This window comes from Sander lucioperca, chromosome 4 (assembly GCF_008315115.2).
Source record: "Sander lucioperca isolate FBNREF2018 chromosome 4, SLUC_FBN_1.2, whole genome shotgun sequence".
Lineage (NCBI taxonomy): Eukaryota > Metazoa > Chordata > Actinopteri > Perciformes > Percidae > Sander > Sander lucioperca.
In genome coordinates this window covers 42,831,005-42,849,176 of record NC_050176.1, presented here as the reverse complement: position 1 = coordinate 42,849,176, position 18,172 = coordinate 42,831,005, and the positions used below count along the sequence as shown (strand labels likewise).

The window sequence follows — 18,172 nt, the reverse complement described above, 5'->3', positions numbered from 1 at the left end:
CTCAGGTAAGGTGGCAGTGGAGACGTCCCAGGCTCTGCTGTCTCCACTGTTTGTCCTGTGAGGGACAGCCATGCTGGGGGCCTGTCTCGGTGCTGCTCTCTGCTGTGGCCTTGGCTGTTGTTGAGGCAGAGGTCTGGTAAGTCTCGGTGTTTCCTCCTCTGTTGGAAAAACTCAACATGGGAACCAGGACTTGTGCCTTGGGGAATGTCTGGAGATGTTTGTGTTTGGGCCACTACATATGTTGGTGCCTGTGTGTGTGATTGTGTAGCCTCAACAACTCTGGCGTACACAGAATCCAATGTTTCTTGGCTGAATTTTTTGCCAAAGTGGCGGGCCCAGGCAGCAGCAATGGAAAAGAATGTTCTCCATTCATCACCAGACAACTGTAATAGGATCTGTAAATTATTGCTAAGGCTGGTCTGGTAATGGTCCCTTAATATAAGAATGGTGGTGTACTGCCACTGTTTAGCATTGCCCGTTATTAAAGCCCCTGTACTGGGGTTAGGTACTGATTGAAATTATGGATTAGGAGAGAAAGAATATGAATATCAGCGCCGTAGGCGTCGATATTAAATGCACAAACCTAGTACATCAATAAGACCAAACTACCTCACCTCTCATTCAGCCCTAAAGGTTGCAAGGTGCTTAGTAGGTGTATCCAATATCTTTCAGTTTTCCTCCTCTGTGCTGTGGACCAGCGGGGATTGCACTGCAGAACTGCAGCAGTTAATTGTGACCAATTGTGCTCAATAAAATGTTTAACCAAAGGAATGTGTGTTACCTTTTTTCTACAATGTTATACCTATGCTGTGTAAATCTGGTAACTAAACTGTTTCCTGTCTCCTCCACATATTGGATACCACACTGTTTGCACCTTATTAAATAAACACAATTTTTTAAATGTACATTAATATTTCTCTGTCTTATATATATTTTGGTTGTGTTGATTGCGAACAAAGGATTGTTGCATAAAAAAATTCCCCGTGCCAAAATGGTCTAGGTTCAGAGATTGATTTCAATTTGGCCTTCACCAGAAGGTCCTGTGGATTCCTATTTTTTCTGAATGCAGCAATGATCCTAAAATCCCTCAGCAGCTGAGACTGTTCCACAAAATGGTTGAAATTACTTTTGATCACTTTAACAAGCTGTACTGTAGCTGGAGAATACGTAGTGACAACTGGTAATAGAGGACTGACATCAATAGGTTTAGTTTTCTGGAAGGTCCTGAGTACCTTACGTAGTACGGTCCTAGAGTACCCTCTAGTGGTAAGGACAGCAAACTACTCCTTAGTGCTTTGCATAAAATCCTCCTGTCTAGTACAGATTCTATGGAAGCGAAGTAATTGTGATTTTACTAGCCCTGCAAAAGTATGCCTAGGGTGAAAGCTAGATTTGTAAAGGAGAACATGAGTGTCTGTTTTCTTGAAAAAAACCTTTATGTCCAGTCTTCCATTATCCTTAAAACCTATAGTCTGTCTTGAGGTATATTAGAATCTGTTTTGAGGTTTATTTTTGCTTTATATTAATTGTTTGAAAAATTAAATTGGTTTGGCGCAAAAGTGTTACCGTATTCTAAGTGAAATAGTGTGGGAAAATTATATTATTTGACGCAAAAGTATTACCGTATGCTAAGAATAAAGTTTGAAGAACTATATTGTTTGGTGCAAAAGTATTACCGTATACTAAGTAAAATAATGTTAAAAAATAGTTTGACACAATAGAATTACCATATTCTAAGTAAATTAATTATTGATTTTATTAATACCATTCTATACCTAAAAAACATGTTAGGTTTGACATAATCTTAATATAATAAACAAATGACTTACCACCTGGCCAACTAGGGCGTCTGTTAACACCTTCCTGTGTTCCATACAGCGCTCAACTACAGGAGGCACTGTCAAGATTAGAATTGGAATGGACAGTGTTATTGTTGTGTTATTGTGTTATTGTTTGGTGAGGAGGGTTTGATGAAGGATGTTAGTCTGTGAATTTGTCCCATCATTCCTTGTGGAAAGATGCCTATGTGTAGTGTGTTATTTATGATTTCTGAGTGGTGTATGGCCTGTAGGAGTTTAAAATATGCTTTGGTGTGGTGGAAATTATGGTTAACTGTAATGTTTTGAGGTTGGCTGTTAGCCACAGGTGGAGGGGCAGAAGGGGAGCGATGGTTTGCCATCCCCTCAATCCCCGGGGCCAACACCAGTGGTGTGTACCTATTGTAAAGTGTTATGGGCATCCCTGTCACCAAGCTGCAGGACAGTCCCAGCCGATACAAAAACTGCCACAGAATATGGGAGAATGGTCAACCAGACCAGAGATGAGTAGGAGAAGACCACCTGTAGAAATAAAACTGTTATTTAAAAAAATAAGGCCCGATAAACCTTCAGTAAAGTAGAATAAGAGTGGATAAATAGAGAGGGGGTTTAAGAAAGTTAAGAGAAAAGTAAAAGAAAGTTAGGCAACTTAACACTGTATAGTAAAAGGTTACAGTCAGGGTAAGAAGACTTAAGACTCACAGGTTAGGAGGCCTTGTTTGTTGCTTAGAGCACGGGGCCCTCCTTTGGGGTCCAGACAGTTTTCAACAGATTCAAAACAGGATAAAAGGCCGCAGTAAAGCTTGATAAAAAGCCATCCTGTATAGGTGGTGAGTTATAGGTCTTCGGTGTGCACACACTGTTGTTAACATGTAACTCACCCCTGAGGTGTCCTGGCTGGCTTGTTGTTAAAATCCTTGTTTAAAATAGGCTGTTGCAGGTTAAAATCCTCCTGTGAGTTTAAAAAGCAATCACTGTTTTAAAAAAAGGGTTTAAAATCCAAGTAAAAAGGTTGCCATCAAAGGTTTATAAGAAACAACTATAAGGATCCACAGCATGTCTCATTTTAATTCTCAGGATTGAAGAAGAGGTGGACATGTTTTCATCTGACTGTATGTCACCTCTCTGTAGCTGTGGATGGGTTAGGGTGCAGACCTGTCAAGTTCTTCCACACCAAAGTTGGAGTTCCTTATAGAGGAGGCTTTGTGTTGAAACAGGAAAGAGGGAAAGACAAACTGTTGACACAAAGAAGACTTCTGTCTAAAATATCGTGTGCTGCAGCTTTAAGATTTCTCTTCATTAGAACTAAGAGGCCCAAAACCAGGAAAGACAGAAACGTACACTAAAGCAGTGGTTTTCAACCTTTTTTTTTCTAAAGATAACTTATTGGGCATTTTTAGGACAGCTGAAGACATGAAAGGGGAGAGATAGAGGGGGAATGACATGCAGCAAAGGGCCGCAGGTCGGAGTCAAACCCGCGGCTGCTGCGTCGAGGAGTAAACTTCTGTATATGGACGCGCGCTCTACCAGGTGAGCTACCCAGGCGCCCGTTTTCAATCTTTTGAGTGTAAACAGCTGTTTCTACTCGCCTTCCTGTGCTGATTTTGGGTGATTTTTGTGAATGCGCTGATGAATACACGAAAACAAATAATGCTTTGCTTTAATGACAGTTTAGTTTTAGTTTTAGCAGCTATAGCACCTCGCCTTGTCCAATGTGCTCCAGCCTCTTCAACCAAACTGCAGAGCCGACGTAGTTTGCACAGTTTGATTTTACGTGAACCAATACTCGTAGTACCGACATGATTGGGTTTGGTACCCAGCCCTAGAGGGTAGACTAAATAACAGAAACTGTCATGATTTGTCTAGTGCTGGAACCCAAAAGCAGACCAGGACAAGTTAAGTTGGAATAACAAGGTGAGTATTTATTTGGAATATGAATATTGAAGTGGGTAAGTCCAGATGGCCGGCAGTGGGAGAAGCAGGAAGGCTGGAGGGTTTATGCAGATCCAAGAAGGCAACTGTGAAGTTGACAGCCAGGCAGGTGTGAGTGACAATCCAGGTGATTAACTGCAGACAGAGGAACAGGCGGCAGATTAGAGACAGGTAAAGAGACAAGACGGCAAAAAGACGTTCCAAAACTTGAAGCTTGATACGCGAGCTAAACATACTGGTTACGCTAACGATCCGGCAGGGAATGGATGTCTGGTCACGGCTTATATGGTGCAGAGGTGATAATCAGGACCGGGTGTGAAGATTGCAGAGAACAGCAGGTGTGCGTAGTTGGAGAATCAGCAGGGATGTGTTCAGGAAACTCAGGACAAACAGACTTCAGGTTAGAGCAAAAGCAAAACACAGGAAAAACTCAAGATGCTGCAGTCATGACAGAAACAGGTCAGAACTATAGTAACATATCTAAAACATTCTTATTTCACACATTACATTATATCACTTCTATTACAATATAAAATACTATATTGCTGCTACAGAGGCAGACGTTTAAAAAACCTTTATTCTCAATCTTCATTCATGTAAACTGTGTGGATGAATGAATGAATCCAGCAAAACACTTTACATACAACATGAGAGCAAACAGGAAGTAACTCTCTTTATCTTTGATGATATTTTTAACTCCCCAATGTGTGAAAAGACCTATAGTTAATGTGTAAGTATATATTTTATTTCTTGATATTCTGATTGTCTTGTTGATGATACATATTATATTTGTTGTACGATTTGATGCAACGTTGCAGATGTGTGTGACGTCTCTCTCTTTGTGTCCAATAAACTATAAACTAAACTCTTCTCTACTCTAAAGCTGAGGCACATTAATGTTTCAACACACATAATAAATCATTAGTTATAGCATGACCATTGCTCCATATCAACCAGACAACACCCTGGTATTTCACAATAAGAGTGCACATGAGAGGGAGGAAACAAACAACAGAGCTGCAGTAAGAGGAGGAGCAACACTGGAAAGAGGAGAGATACAACGTCACACTCCAGAAATGAAAGTTAAGTTTGTCAGAGTGTCAGCCACGCTGCAGTAGAGACAAGACTCTGTTTCTCTCTGAAAGAAAAGTCAAACTGACTTCATCAGGTCTTTCTCAACAACACAGCAGAGTCTCTGCCAAACACTGGTGAGTACAGCTGATCAGATTTACACTTTCAACAACCAGGATTAACACTAAACTTCAGCTCTACTCACAAAGGAAGTTCCACTCCTTTAATTACTTGTGAAATGTGTAACAATATAACTATGGCTGTTTGTCTGCAGGCCCACTTTAACAGCTTTAAACAGTCTCTCTGTGTCAGTTCTCAGGACTTTAGGAATTGGTTACTGATCGCCTCCTACACACTACTTTCTCTACTTCCTCTGGCTGTTTCACAATAAAAGCTTTCCACCAGAGAACCAGTGGAAGGCTTTTAATGTGAAGCAGCTGGAAGAAATGGACAGTCAGCAGAGCTTTGTTAGCAGTGCTGTTCTTTGATAAAAACGCGCACAGCTCGGTGCAAGTTAAAACACTTCTGTCAGGGCTGGCTGAGGCAGGAAAAGGATTCTGGACCCAAAGTACACGACACGATAGGGCAGATGAAGATGTAGAATCCATTATAAGTTAGTTGTATGTGAGACAGATCATCCGATTAACATGAAATTTACATGGTGTTGTCTACACAAAGTATACAGCAACATGACGTTTCATTAGTGTGTGCTCTCTATTGCCATATTGTGACCACAGGAAGTGGTACAAAATAATACAATACAAATACAATGGACAATCTTTTTCAGTGCCACACACTCCACGCAAAATAATGTCTAACTCATGAGCACAGTGTCTGATTATCCTGGAAATGAACAGCCACGTTGACCAGCGCTCCATCAGTATCCCCGACTCAAATGTGCGAGGGCCCATTCACCACTGCTTACTGCTTTAATTAAAACTGTAATTTCAATAAAAGTTTTTTTTTCTTTCACACTATGTGTAGATATGGCTACTGTGAGCATTCTGTCATCTGAAGATCAGTTTCTGTGCTCCATCTGTCTGGATGTGTTCACTGATCCTGTCACCATACCATGTGGTCACAACTTCTGCAAAAACTGCATCACTGAACACTGGAATACCAATGACCAGTACCTGTGTCCCCTGTGTAAGGAGGGTTTTACCACAAGACCTGATTTAAGAGTCAACACTTTGTTCTCTGAGATGGTTGCTCAGTTCAGACAGTCAGCGCAACAGAAAGCCAGCAGCAGCAGCTCAGAGCAACAAGTGTCCAAACCAGGAGAAGTTCCCTGTGACGTCTGCACTGGAACCAAACTGAAGGCCCTGAAGTCCTGCCTGGGGTGTCTGGTCTCCTACTGTGAGACTCACCTGGAGCCTCATCTGACAGCTTCACGTCTGAAAAGACATCAGCTGATCGACCCTGTGGAGAACCTGGAAGGCAGGATTTGTACGAAGCACGATAAACCTCTGGAGCTGTTCTGTAAGACCGACCAGACATGTGTCTGCATGCTCTGCACTGTTTTAGACCACAAGACGCATGATGTTGTTCCTCTGAAAGAAGGATATGAAGGAAAGAAGGTTGAGCTGGGGAAGACAGAGGCTGAAATTCAGCAGATGATCCAGAAGAGACGACTGAAGATTCAGGAGATCAAAGACTTAGCCGACCTCAGTGAGGAAGATGCAGACAGAGAGATAGCAGAAGGTGTTCAGGTCTTCACTTCTCTGAAGGAGTCTGTTGAGAGAGGCCTGAATGAGCTCATCAACACGATCAAAGAGAAGCAGAAAACAACAGAAAAACAGGCCGAAGCTTTCATCAAAGAGCTGGAACAGGAAATCTCTGAGCTGATGAAGAGGAGCACTGATGTGGAGCAGGTGTTACGCTCTGAAGACCACCTCCATCTTCTCCAGAGTGTCCAGTCCCTAAACATCCAACAACCTCCACCCACCAAGGACTGGACAGAGGTCAGTGTCCGTCCATCATCATATGAGGGGACTGTGGTGAAAGCTGTGGTTCACCTGGAGGAGACTCTCTGTACAGAGATGAAGAAGCTGCTTGCTGAGTCTGAGCTGAAGAGGGTCCAGCAGTATGCAGTGGATGTGACTCTTGATCCTGATACAGCACATCCTAATCTCATCCTGTCTGATGATGGGAAACAAGTGAATCTTGGTGATGTGAGGAAGAAGCTCCCAGACAACTCAGAGAGATTTTCTCGTTATTGTATTGTTTTAGGAAAGCGGAGTTTCTCTTCAGGCAGATTTTACTTTGAGGTTCAAGTTAAAGGAAAGACTAAATGGACTTTAGGAGTGGCCAGAGAGTCGATCGACAGGAAGGGAGCAATCACAGCGAGCCCTAAAGATGGTAACTGGACGATATGGTTGAAAAATAGAAATGAGTACAAAGCTCTAGCTGACCCTCTAGTCAGTCTCTCTCTGGAGTCTCCTCCTCAGAAGGTGGGGGTGTTTGTGGATTATGAGGAGGGTCTGGTCTCCTTTTATGACGTAGATGCTGCAGCTCTTATCTACTCCTTTACTGGCTGCTCCTTCACTGAGAAACTCTTCCCATACTTCAGTCCTGATGACAATGATGGTGGTAAAAACTCTGCCCCTCTGATCATCTCTCCTGTCAGAGTAAACTAATCACTGATCTCATTTCATGTATTGATTTATTTTCAATCAAGGGAACAAATGTACATATTCATATATTTTACATCTTATTTTTTACAGAATCTGTTTCCTGTGGTGACTGATTTACACTTTATTCCATTTATTATAATATGGTTAAATGTGCAGTAATTCTTTGCAAATTAAATCAAACTTCATCTTGACATATTTGGTGTCTTTAGAAACTGATTTCTTCTGGAAGTTATAATAAATGTCTGTGGGTTTAACAGATGTTTAAATAGATATTGTCCACATAATGTGTGTCATGATGCATCAAATTAATGTGTTGATTATGTAATCAGATACATATTTATTTGTATTTGATGTGCAGCCACAGAAAACATATTGCTGAATATTTCATTGTGTCATGAATCTTCATTTAAGAGTAAGGCCTATTACATCCCATAATGTCTACAGAACACAGTATGTGTCGTTGTTATACCGGGTATAAAAAGTTAATGGATGTTTCTATCTTGTGTGAAAAGTGTTTAGGATAATTACTGGTCACTTTGGCCATTTTTTATTTGTTTCATGAATTCTGTAAGATGGTTTATGATTCAAAGAAATCTGTAAATATGTGATTGTAGAATAAAAACTGTAAAATAAAGCAGTTGTTGAACACAAGGCCTGAGTAAGCAGTGACTTGAGCACCAAACACTGAACAGAAAAGCTGGTTTACACACAAGTCGTATTTCAGTCGAGGATGATCTTTATTTACATTGAATTTCCAAAACATTCATAATGTCGAGAATAAAGTTGAACTTTCAGTATTAGTGCCAGGCATGAGAAAAAGAATAAATATTAATTGAACAAATTGCAATAAAGAAAAATCCATGACTAGGATGAAGTCAAAATGTTTAAAGAAATTTACAATATTGAAAATAGGTCGAAATATCAGGAACAATGTTGAAAGATCTACCTCCTCTCATTTTGTTCCCTTATTGGTCTCATATGGAAAGTTGTCTTAACATTTAATAGTTAGACTAGATATTTATTGCAGACATCTGCAATAAATATCCAGTATCACAGTTATCGCCGCAACATGTAGTTACATTTTTTAAGGTGAACATCAGACTACAGCTATCAACACGTACCTACACACGTACCCACGACATAGATCTTACACAGGACCATAAATTGGGCTTTAATCTTTTAAAGATGAAAAGAATATTAGGTTTAGATCATCTTCATAATCAATCTGAGCGGAAGATTTGCATAAATGATCTAACTGTTGAACAGGTCCAAGAGACCAAAACCTCTGGGAGTTATTTGAGATAGTAAATTGTCATGGACTAAATATCTAAATAAGATGGTTGATGAAATGGGAAGTGGTGTTTCTGTTGTTAAAAGATCTGCACCATGTTTGTCACAAAGCTCAACCAAAGTAGTGATTCAATATTTAATATGGTCTAATATTGACTATTGTTCAGCAGTATGGCCTAATGCAACTCAAGAAAAAATAACAACATTGCAAATTGTACAAAACACAGCAGCGTGTATAACTCTCAGGTGTGGATATAGAACAAATGTTGCAATTCACAAATATTTAGGTTGGCAGAAAAATGAGATTTAAAAGTTGAGTTAAGAATCATCTATTGATCAGAGATGTTGAGTAGACACAGAAACTACATTGGTTGAGGTTTAACAAAATGTTTGTTTAATTGTGAGAAGTGTCCTGAGAGGGTGAAACATGTGATGATAAAATGTTGGTGTAACTGTCTTAAAAATGGTTAAACATGAATGTATGGAATGCCCTATGACTGCACTGGTAGAGCATGTGTGTCTTTGTCTGTGTATGTTGTCATTATTATAGAGTTTTTATGAAATTATGTTATTGTGTTTAGTTTTTCTCTTATGATTTCCTATTCTGTATTGTTTGTATGTATTGTAATGTGTATGATGTGCATTTATTTTTGCATTGTCCCATTATAAAGAGAGTTGTAAGGACCTCAGGAAGAATGCAATGGAGGAGATAATGAGGATCCTAAACAAACAAACAAACAAAGAAACAAACAAACTGTTCTGGTTGCTGCAGAAAAAAAGAAGATAAAACAAGTACAACTATCCCTAAAGATTAAACTCTGTGTTCTCAGCTGCTGCCCTGGTCCTGCTAAATGTGCTAAATACATTATGTAAAAAAAAACAACCTCTAAGAGTAAGAATAAGAGCTTAAATATGTCTGACACCTGTTAGATCACAAGAAACAGTTACACATTTCCAACACCGAACACAGGTGAGTAACAAACAGCAATGATTAGCCCTTCCCCTCAGGCAGGTAAGGGGGAAGAAACAGGAAATAAAATCTCATTTCTGATTGGCTGACATCTGTTATCTGTTGGACAGGGTTTGACGTATTGTTAGACTTGAGACTTGGACTCTGAACTTATGAAGGTGTGTTGGCGTCCTCGGATCAGATGCACACAGACACCCAGACGGACGAGGAAGAAAAGTAAAGAGCAGTTTGGTCTCTGCCAGTGTTTCCTCGACACACGGGATTTTCGGGATTTCATACTACTCACTACCGTAGTCGATCTTATTAACTTTACATTGGCATTGTTTTCCATGGTGGCCACAAAGAATTTTCACACATTCCGTGCCACCACCACGTAATGCGGTGTTAACAGTTCATAATCATTTCACGGAATTATGTGAGACAAGGCTGAGAAACATCTGCGTCACAACATGGGGCAGAGTGAACTAAAGTTATTTGTTGATAAAGTAACCGTGGACTGTAGGCTAAGATCAGTCTCTTCACAGATTTTGAATATGTTTTTCTTTTTATTCACACTATGTGTAGATATGGCTGCTGCAAACTATCTGCCATCTGAAGATCAGTTTCTGTGCTCCATCTGTCTGGATGTGTTCACTGATCCTGTCGCCATACCATGTGGTCACAACTTCTGCAAGAACTGCATCACTGAACAATGCCAACGTTGGCTGCTGTCTTGTTATATAGCGTTAACTGTAACTTAACGCTGACAGTAACGTTAACAACCAATAAAGTGGCTAGCAAACTTACCAACTCCCCGTTGCAGCAGCAGCTGCTGTGAGGTCAGAGGCTAGCAGATCAGGGTCTTCCTGCAGTTTGTTTCCTTGCTGTTACGTTAAAAATCGCAGCAGTATCCCACCACGGGACGCCGTTGTTATTCTAACGTTACATCACTCTGACAGTCAATACTCGAGGTGACCTCGCTGTTCATTGTAACATTTGTAGTTTTTCTTTTTCTTTCAACTACTCAAACCTCCCAAATTCGTCCCAGACACCAGCTCAGGACCAGAAGGTCAGTCACCCTTTTTAATTTGTATTTTCAGGACGAAAGAGTGGATGGACATGAGAAACACAATACTTGTAAGGGAACAGATTGTTATTTGTGACCTGCTGATACAACTTGTGCACTCGGCAGCAACAGTGGAATTTCAAGCTCATGCTCTGTAAGTTGAGTTAGTGGTACCCAGGTCTCATTCAGGTCAGTGACCAATATAACCTCATAACCTTTCCAGGTGGACAAGTACTTCAACTCTGTGTCTCTAACAGTAACAGCTGTATGCTAAGACTGCCAAGGTCACGGAGGAAGTCAACACAACACATGCTGCCTGTCTGTTTTAGGCGCCCGTAATATCTTTCAGGTCTTTATAAGGTTCAGCTAAACCTAATGCCTCCAGCATGAGTTTAAATACACCTTCAGGAAGACAGGAACTTGAGAATGTTGGGATGGCACCTACACTGTACCGTGTAATCCTAAATTCTCCTCAATTGAGAAGTCATTAAATGCTTCTGTGTAAGTAATCAAAGTCTCACTGAACCTCCTTCACGAATGGGAAAGGAGTTGTGCTGCTCCTGAATTTTTCTTTAGCAGTTATGTTTGTATACTTGTAAATGTGTATAAAATTAAATGTGTACAAACCAGGGGTTAAAATGGGTCGGAACGATCCGGATGTGCATGTTCAGTGCATTAAAGGTCCAGTCTTTCAGGAGCCTTAGACGGCCTTCCTGACCTAGTCAGTCTCATGTCCCATGAGCCAATGGGGTGGCGCTGTAGGCCAACAGAGCTTTGTGGAAATCCCCCTCTTTTTCTAATAGAGACTTCCCAGTCCTGACGGCCCGTTCAGCCTCACCATTGCTGCGGGTATATCGGGGGCTGCTTGTCACGTGCTTGAAGTCATAATCTTGTGCAAACTGAGCGAACTAATAGCAGGAGAATTGTGGGCCATTGTCCGTGACAAGCACTTCAGGACATCCGTACCTAGCGAATGAGGCTTTAAACCTTGCGATTGTCTGTTTTGATGATGTACTACCTGTTAAGGTACACACTTCAGTGTAGCGGGAGAAGTAGTCTACTATCACTAAGTAGTTCCCATTTTGCCACTGGAAAAGATCTGCTCCGACCCTCTGCCATGGTCTGCTTGGAAGGTCAGTTGTGAGCAGAGGCTCGACTGGTGTTTAAGCTTCACGTGCACAAATCTCACATCTCTCAACCATTTGCTTTACCTGTGACGCGATGCCTGGCCACCAGGCTGCTTCTCTTGCCCTAGCAAGGCATTTGTTAATACCTTGATGGCCTTGATGATGCCTCTGCAGGATGTTGGGTCTCATGTGTTCTGGAATGATGAGTCTTTCCCCTTTCATGAGCAGTCTGCCTCCTTCATGCAGAACTGACCGTTCTGGCCAGTATAGCAGCAGCAACTCATGCACATCTCGTCTGTGTTCAGGCCAGCCATTAGCACCGACTGAGACGTGTGCAGGTATTGTCAGAGAGTTGTGCGGTCTTGATCTGTGCAAGCTTTGTCTGTGTTGCTGGCAGACTGTCTACAACGCTATCAAGATAGGCGTTGCATTCCCTCTCCAGGTCTTGATCTGCCTCCGTGGCCATCTGTGGTAGAGGTGCTCTGGATAGGGCATCAGCTGTTATCAGGTTTTTACCTGGAACATGGACGATATTAAAGTTGAATCTGAGCAGCCTGAGTCTGAACCTGATTATCCTCAGTGGGAGGTCATCCAACGCTCTAGACTTGAGGAGCATTATGAGGGGCTTGTGGTCAGTTCTTAAGGTAAAGTCCAGGCCACTCAGGTATCCTCGCAGGCGCTCACATGCCGAGGTCACAGCTAAAGCCTCTTTTTCAATTTGGGCATATCTTGTTGGGTGAGGCTATTTGCACCCCTGGTACAATTAGCAGTGTATGCTATTTGTACCCTGGTGCAATTAGAAGTGCTATTTGTACCCTGGTGCAATTAGAAGTAAATGCTCTTCGTACCCTGGTGCAATTATAAGTGAATGCTATTGGTACCCCTGTGCACACAGTAATGTGTTCTATTAATATCCCGTCTGGTACAAATATCAATGTATGCTATTTGCATCCCTGTGCATTTACCTTGGCATATATTTACAGACAGTTATCCATACTACTCATGTATTATACCTTTTTGGAATATTGCTCTGTGGCACACTTCAGAAAGACGCTGATACATACACTTGCCCGGGCCGCAATATATTTTTTTACTGGGTGGTATGGGAAGACTCATGAATATTCATTAGGGAACTCATCACTGATTGGCTCGACCTGACATTCTTACCCTAGCCATAACCAATCCCACTCCTCTTGCCTAAACCTAACCGACCCAACCATAGCAGGCAATAAGTACTAGCCATTCAGGGATGAGTTCCCTAATGAATATTCATGAGTTTTCCCTACAACCCTGCAAAAAAAAAAGTTACCATTCGCGGGCCCTGACTTCAAAGTCAAAGTATCTTTATTAGTCTCCCCAAGGAGAAATTCGTTTTGGACACAGAGAAATTGCTGCAAGAGTTACAACAGAGACACACAACAAGCACCGGTTTAAAACAGTTAGAAGACAAATGTACATTGAACATCTAGGTTACTCAAAGAGCTGTGCAAATTGCAAATTACCATTTTCTATAGTCCATGATGTTGTCGTAGCTCCCCAGGCACATCGTGATCAGATCAGGCGCCGGTAGCACTCCGCTGTCCCGCAGTCCCAGCTGCTCGGACCGGCTGTACATTAGAAGGCCACTGCTGCTGGTTGACCCGTCAGCAGAGCTCTGGACGACTTGGCCAAGCAGAATTTGCCATGCCAGTGCTAGTGGTGCCATTCTCTTCCAATTCACTTCGCACACAGGCAGCATACAGTTCACAGCAAGTGATATCCAGCAAATTTGCACACTGAGTTCGCCAATACCAGATATAAAACAGGGACAAAACAAATGAACAAACAAAATGCAGCAAGAGCCCTCCTCCATGTCGCCAGCAGAGCAGCACCATATACACTGAGGTGAAATATGTGACTTGCACAATGGCATGTAAATTATCCAATCCAAAAGAAACAAGATCTCTTCAGTGGGGAATCAAACCCCAGACTCCCAGACCATAGCTCAGTGTTCTAACCACTCATCTAGCAGTTCTCATGAAATGTAGTCTAACCGTTGACGACTTGCTTGCTGTCTTTAAGCCTCGGTTGCTAGGTAACAAAATAGGTACTAACTAACAAACTAACGGTTGTATGCTTATGCTGAAGACAGCGCAACTGTAGTATCCATTTTCCGCTAGAAATTCAATTGTTATAAACTTTAGAGACAAAACTTTCTTAATATGCCAGTTTCTGCTGTCAAGGAAGATGAACTTCGGCCATGATTTCAGTGCACACGAGCAACGTGTTTTTGTTGTTAAATCACAGGGCGTGACATAGCTCAGCTGTGTGGCCGAGGCTATTCGTACCGGGGGTGCAAATAGACACTCCGTATCTTGTTTCGGTTTTGGTCAGACTTCTAGAAATGAAGACGACACAACGACACGTACAAATCGGTCCTGAAGAGGCACAAGGTGGAACGAAGATTTGTTCTGGTATGGACAGAAGACTCCGTTCTGTGTCTCCAGTTTTACTGGCACTGATTGGGATGTGTTTAAAAATGACTGTTTGAATTTAAGCAAACTTACAGAAACTGTGTCTGCCTATATATCCTTTTGTGAGGAAATGATCATCCCCCGTAAATCCATCTCCATTTATCCAAATAATAAACCTTGGGTCTCCAAATCAGTCAAAAGCATAATCAGAGGAACATTAGTTTCAATCAGGGCGACATGATACAGCACAGGGCACTATCAAAACAGGTGAAGAAGGAACTTAAGCTTGCCAAGTGCGTCTATAAAGACAAAGTGGAAAATTTGTTGCGCACTGCAAATTCACGTCCTGCATGGGAGGGCGTGAAAACCATGATGGGTTTATAGTCCAAAAAGTGTTCTATTTCTCAGAATGGGAAAACCGACCTGGACTTTTCTAATGAACTGAATGTTTTTTATAATCGTTTTAATGTCCATGATTTTAGAGAGGAGATGTCTGTCTTTAAAAATGTGGATCGTAATCCTGTAAATAATATTGTGCCCATTGATAAATTCATTGTCTCAAAACTCTTCCGTGGTGTCAAAGAAAGGAAAAGTCCAGGTCCCGATGGGATAGGGGGTCGGGTTTTGAAGAACTGTGCTGTCCAGTTGGCAGCCATCTTCTGCTTCATCTTCCAGTTGTCCTTACAGCTGCATAAGGTCCCTTGTTTTTGGAAGGACTCAATAATTGTTCCTGTGCCTAAGATTCAAACTCCTAAGATCCTCAATGACTTTAGACCAGTGGCACTTACATCTCTTGTCATGAACATTTTTGAAAGGCTAGTGAAGGATGCACTTTTTGGACACTGTCAATTCCTCCTTTTTAAACATTAATGTGGCAAAAACGAAAGAGATGTGCATTGACTTCAGAAGAATTCCCACTGTCATTTCCCCGGTTGTAATGGACAATCAACCAGTTGAACTCGTGCAGCAGTACAAATATCTTGGGAATGTGATCGACAGTAAACTGTGCTTTGAGTCCCAGGTTGATGCTGCGTGTAAAAAAGCACATCAGCGCATGTACTTTCTACGTAAGCTTCGCAGTTTCAATGTCGACACTGTTTTTATGAAAATGTTTTACTCTTGTTTTATTGAATCAGTTCTTACTTTCTCTTTTATCTGCTGGCACGGGTCACTTTCTATTAAACAGAATAATCGCATGCAAGGTATCATGAAGGTGTGCAGCAAAATTGCAGGCACACCGTTAGATGGCCTAAATGACCTGTATAAGGCCAGATCCTTGAAGAAGACGAGAGCCATCCTGGCTAATCAGAGTCATCCCTTGTGGGGTGAATTTATGCTGCTACCCTCTGGGCGTAGATATAGTCTGCCGCAATGCACGTATGTTGCATTCATTACAGCAAGATGCCGCCTGTGTTTGGTTTGGCCGCTGCTGCGTCGCATCTGTGTCAACTTTCCATGTCTGTACTCGTCTTATTTGTTGTCATGTCAGCCCTATCGTCTAACGATTGCATCCCTGCTATACGGACTTATGATCGACGCTCGTTATTGGACATCAGAGTGTCTTTGGAAGGATTCTTTGAAAGCTGGGAAAGTTTCAGACAAACTTTTCTGCCCCCCCTCGTGTGTCCTCCCTCCTCACCTGAGTACCGGCTCCTGTTTACATCAAGGGGCCCTGGTAATCCCAAGAAGAGACCGCGGAGACAGGGCTGCAGAGCTGGCGCTCAGGTCAAGACGAGGCAAACTTCTTGGATGGGGGTTCTCTGGCCTTGTCGCGGAGAACGGTCCCGATGGTTGTGGCCCGTTTCCCTCCAGGAAGTGGGTGGATTTACTCTCCAGCCGCAGTACCCGCGGATGTTTCTGCCCGTTGGACGGGTGCCTCTTCTGACCCAGCGATGTGTTGCTGGGAACGTGGACCTGCCGCTACAGATGGTTGCTGTGCTGTCTGACCAGAGACTGACCGCTCGCCGCAGCTGGAGATCACGTGACAGCGTCAGCTGTTTACGGTCCGTTCCGTCACAATCAGCTGTTGAGGATGCCGGTCTGCCATCATCATTATGGTTTGCCTTGCTCAATGCTCGATCCATTTCTAACAAAACTTTTATTCTCAACGACCTTTTTACCAGTGAGAATATGGATTTTATGTTCCTTACAGAAATGTGGCAAAGGGAAAATGAGTTTGTTCACTTAAATGAGCTCTGTCCTGTTGGCTGCTCTGTTACTGGGACGCCCCGCATGGCATGCCGCGGGGGTGGGCTTACTGCTGTGCATCGTGACAGATTCATATGTAGAGCCATAAACTCTCAAAGTTTTTCCTCTTTTGAATCACAGATGCTCAAAGTAGTTCTTTTAACACTTTTTACAGTTTTTTGATTTACCGCCCTCCCAGCCCGGCAAGCGTCTTTCTTACTGATTTTACTGACTTCCTATCGTCTATCATCAAACTGGAAAAAGGTCTTATTGGAGATGATTCTATATGTAACACAGCTGCTGATCTCCTTTCTATCACAGACTCTTTTAATTTTATTCAACATGTTACTGGACCTACACACATTAAGGGTCACACCCTGGACCTTGTCTTCTCTCTTGGTCTAGATATAGCAAATGCACGTGTGGAAGATGTTCTTGTGAGTGATCATTGCTGTGTGTTCTTTGACATTAACTTTCCTCTTGATCCTCCGCCCCTGAAAATTAGGGCCCAAAGGCAGATTATAAATCATGATGCTGCTGAGAGGTTCTCTGCCTTGTTCGACCCATGTTCTCTGTTGGGATGCAGTGATGCAGATGTGTTTATCCAGTCTTTTAATACTCAGTGTTTAACAATTTTAGATAAAGTAGCACCAGTTAAATCAAGCATTATCCCTCATAAAAAATCTTGTCCTTGGATTGATGAAGCAATCCAAAGTTTTAGGAGAAATTGTAGAAAAGTTGAACGTCTCTGGAAAACTACTAAACTTGTGGTTCATAGGATTCACCTTAAATAACTAAGGGTTACTTTAAACGAGATGCTGAGAAAGGCCAGAACTTGTTTCTTTTCTCAGCTTATATCCTCGAATAAGCACAATCCCAGAATCTTATTTGACACCATTAATGCTTTAGTGTCTCCTTCTGGCCCTCAAGCAACTGTGTCTTCTAAATCGGACTGTGATGAATTCCTCCACTTCTTTGTAAATAAGATCAGAGATGTTAGGGCAAACATCTTACCATCACTTCCTCAGATCTCTGCCTGTGACTTGTCTCCCGCTCATTTTTGGTCCACTTTTAAACCTGTGACATTACATGACATCACTTCTCTGCTACAGACTTTGAAACCCTCATCTTGTCCTAAGGATGTTGTCCCTACTGTGCTATTTGTACAAGCGTTTGACTCCATTGGCCCTTGTATTGTTGAGATGCTAAATACTTCACTTTTAACTGGTGTCGTTCCTAGCTTTTTTAAACTTGCTGTCGTTAAGCCTGTACTTAAAAATCCCACATTGGATCCACTTCAACCTAAGAACTACAGACCAATATCAAAACTACCATTCATGTCAAAAATATTAGAAAAAGTTGTAGCAGAGCAACTCACCCTTTTCTTAGAGAAGCACGAGCTGTTTGATAAATTCCAGTCTGGTTCCAAGGCATTCTACGGAAACTGCACTTCTTAAAGTTTCTAGTGATATTATGATGTCAGCTGATTCAAAGGATTTTACAGTTTTGGTCCTATTGGACCTTTCTTCTGCGTTTGACACTATCGATCATAACATTATGATAAATAGACTTCGTGATCTGGTTGGGATATCTGGATCAGTTTTAAAATGGTTCTCATCCTACCTTTCTGGTAGAAGTTTTAGTGTT

The 18,172-nt window shown here is 41.9% G+C and overlaps 3 protein-coding genes across 4 annotated transcripts in view; 2 read left to right on the top strand and 1 right to left on the bottom strand.

Annotated features, from left to right (window-relative positions):
- LOC116050949 (E3 ubiquitin-protein ligase TRIM21-like) overlaps positions 1-18,172 on the top strand; it is a 130,525-nt gene that overhangs the window by 42,654 nt on the left and 69,699 nt on the right. The gene's annotated exons all lie outside the window — the stretch shown is intronic.
- Positions 1-18,172, bottom strand: part of LOC116050964 (acidic leucine-rich nuclear phosphoprotein 32 family member B-like) — a 54,488-nt gene that overhangs the window by 11,167 nt on the left and 25,149 nt on the right. The window lies entirely within an intron of this gene.
- Positions 4,766-8,104, top strand: LOC116050937 (nuclear factor 7, brain-like). Its single transcript, XM_031301158.2, has 2 exons — positions 4,766-4,957; positions 5,805-8,104. Exon 2 carries the CDS (start codon positions 5,807-5,809, stop codon positions 7,454-7,456), a length of 1,650 nt encoding a protein of 549 aa, XP_031157018.1. The 5' UTR covers positions 4,766-4,957; positions 5,805-5,806; the 3' UTR covers positions 7,457-8,104.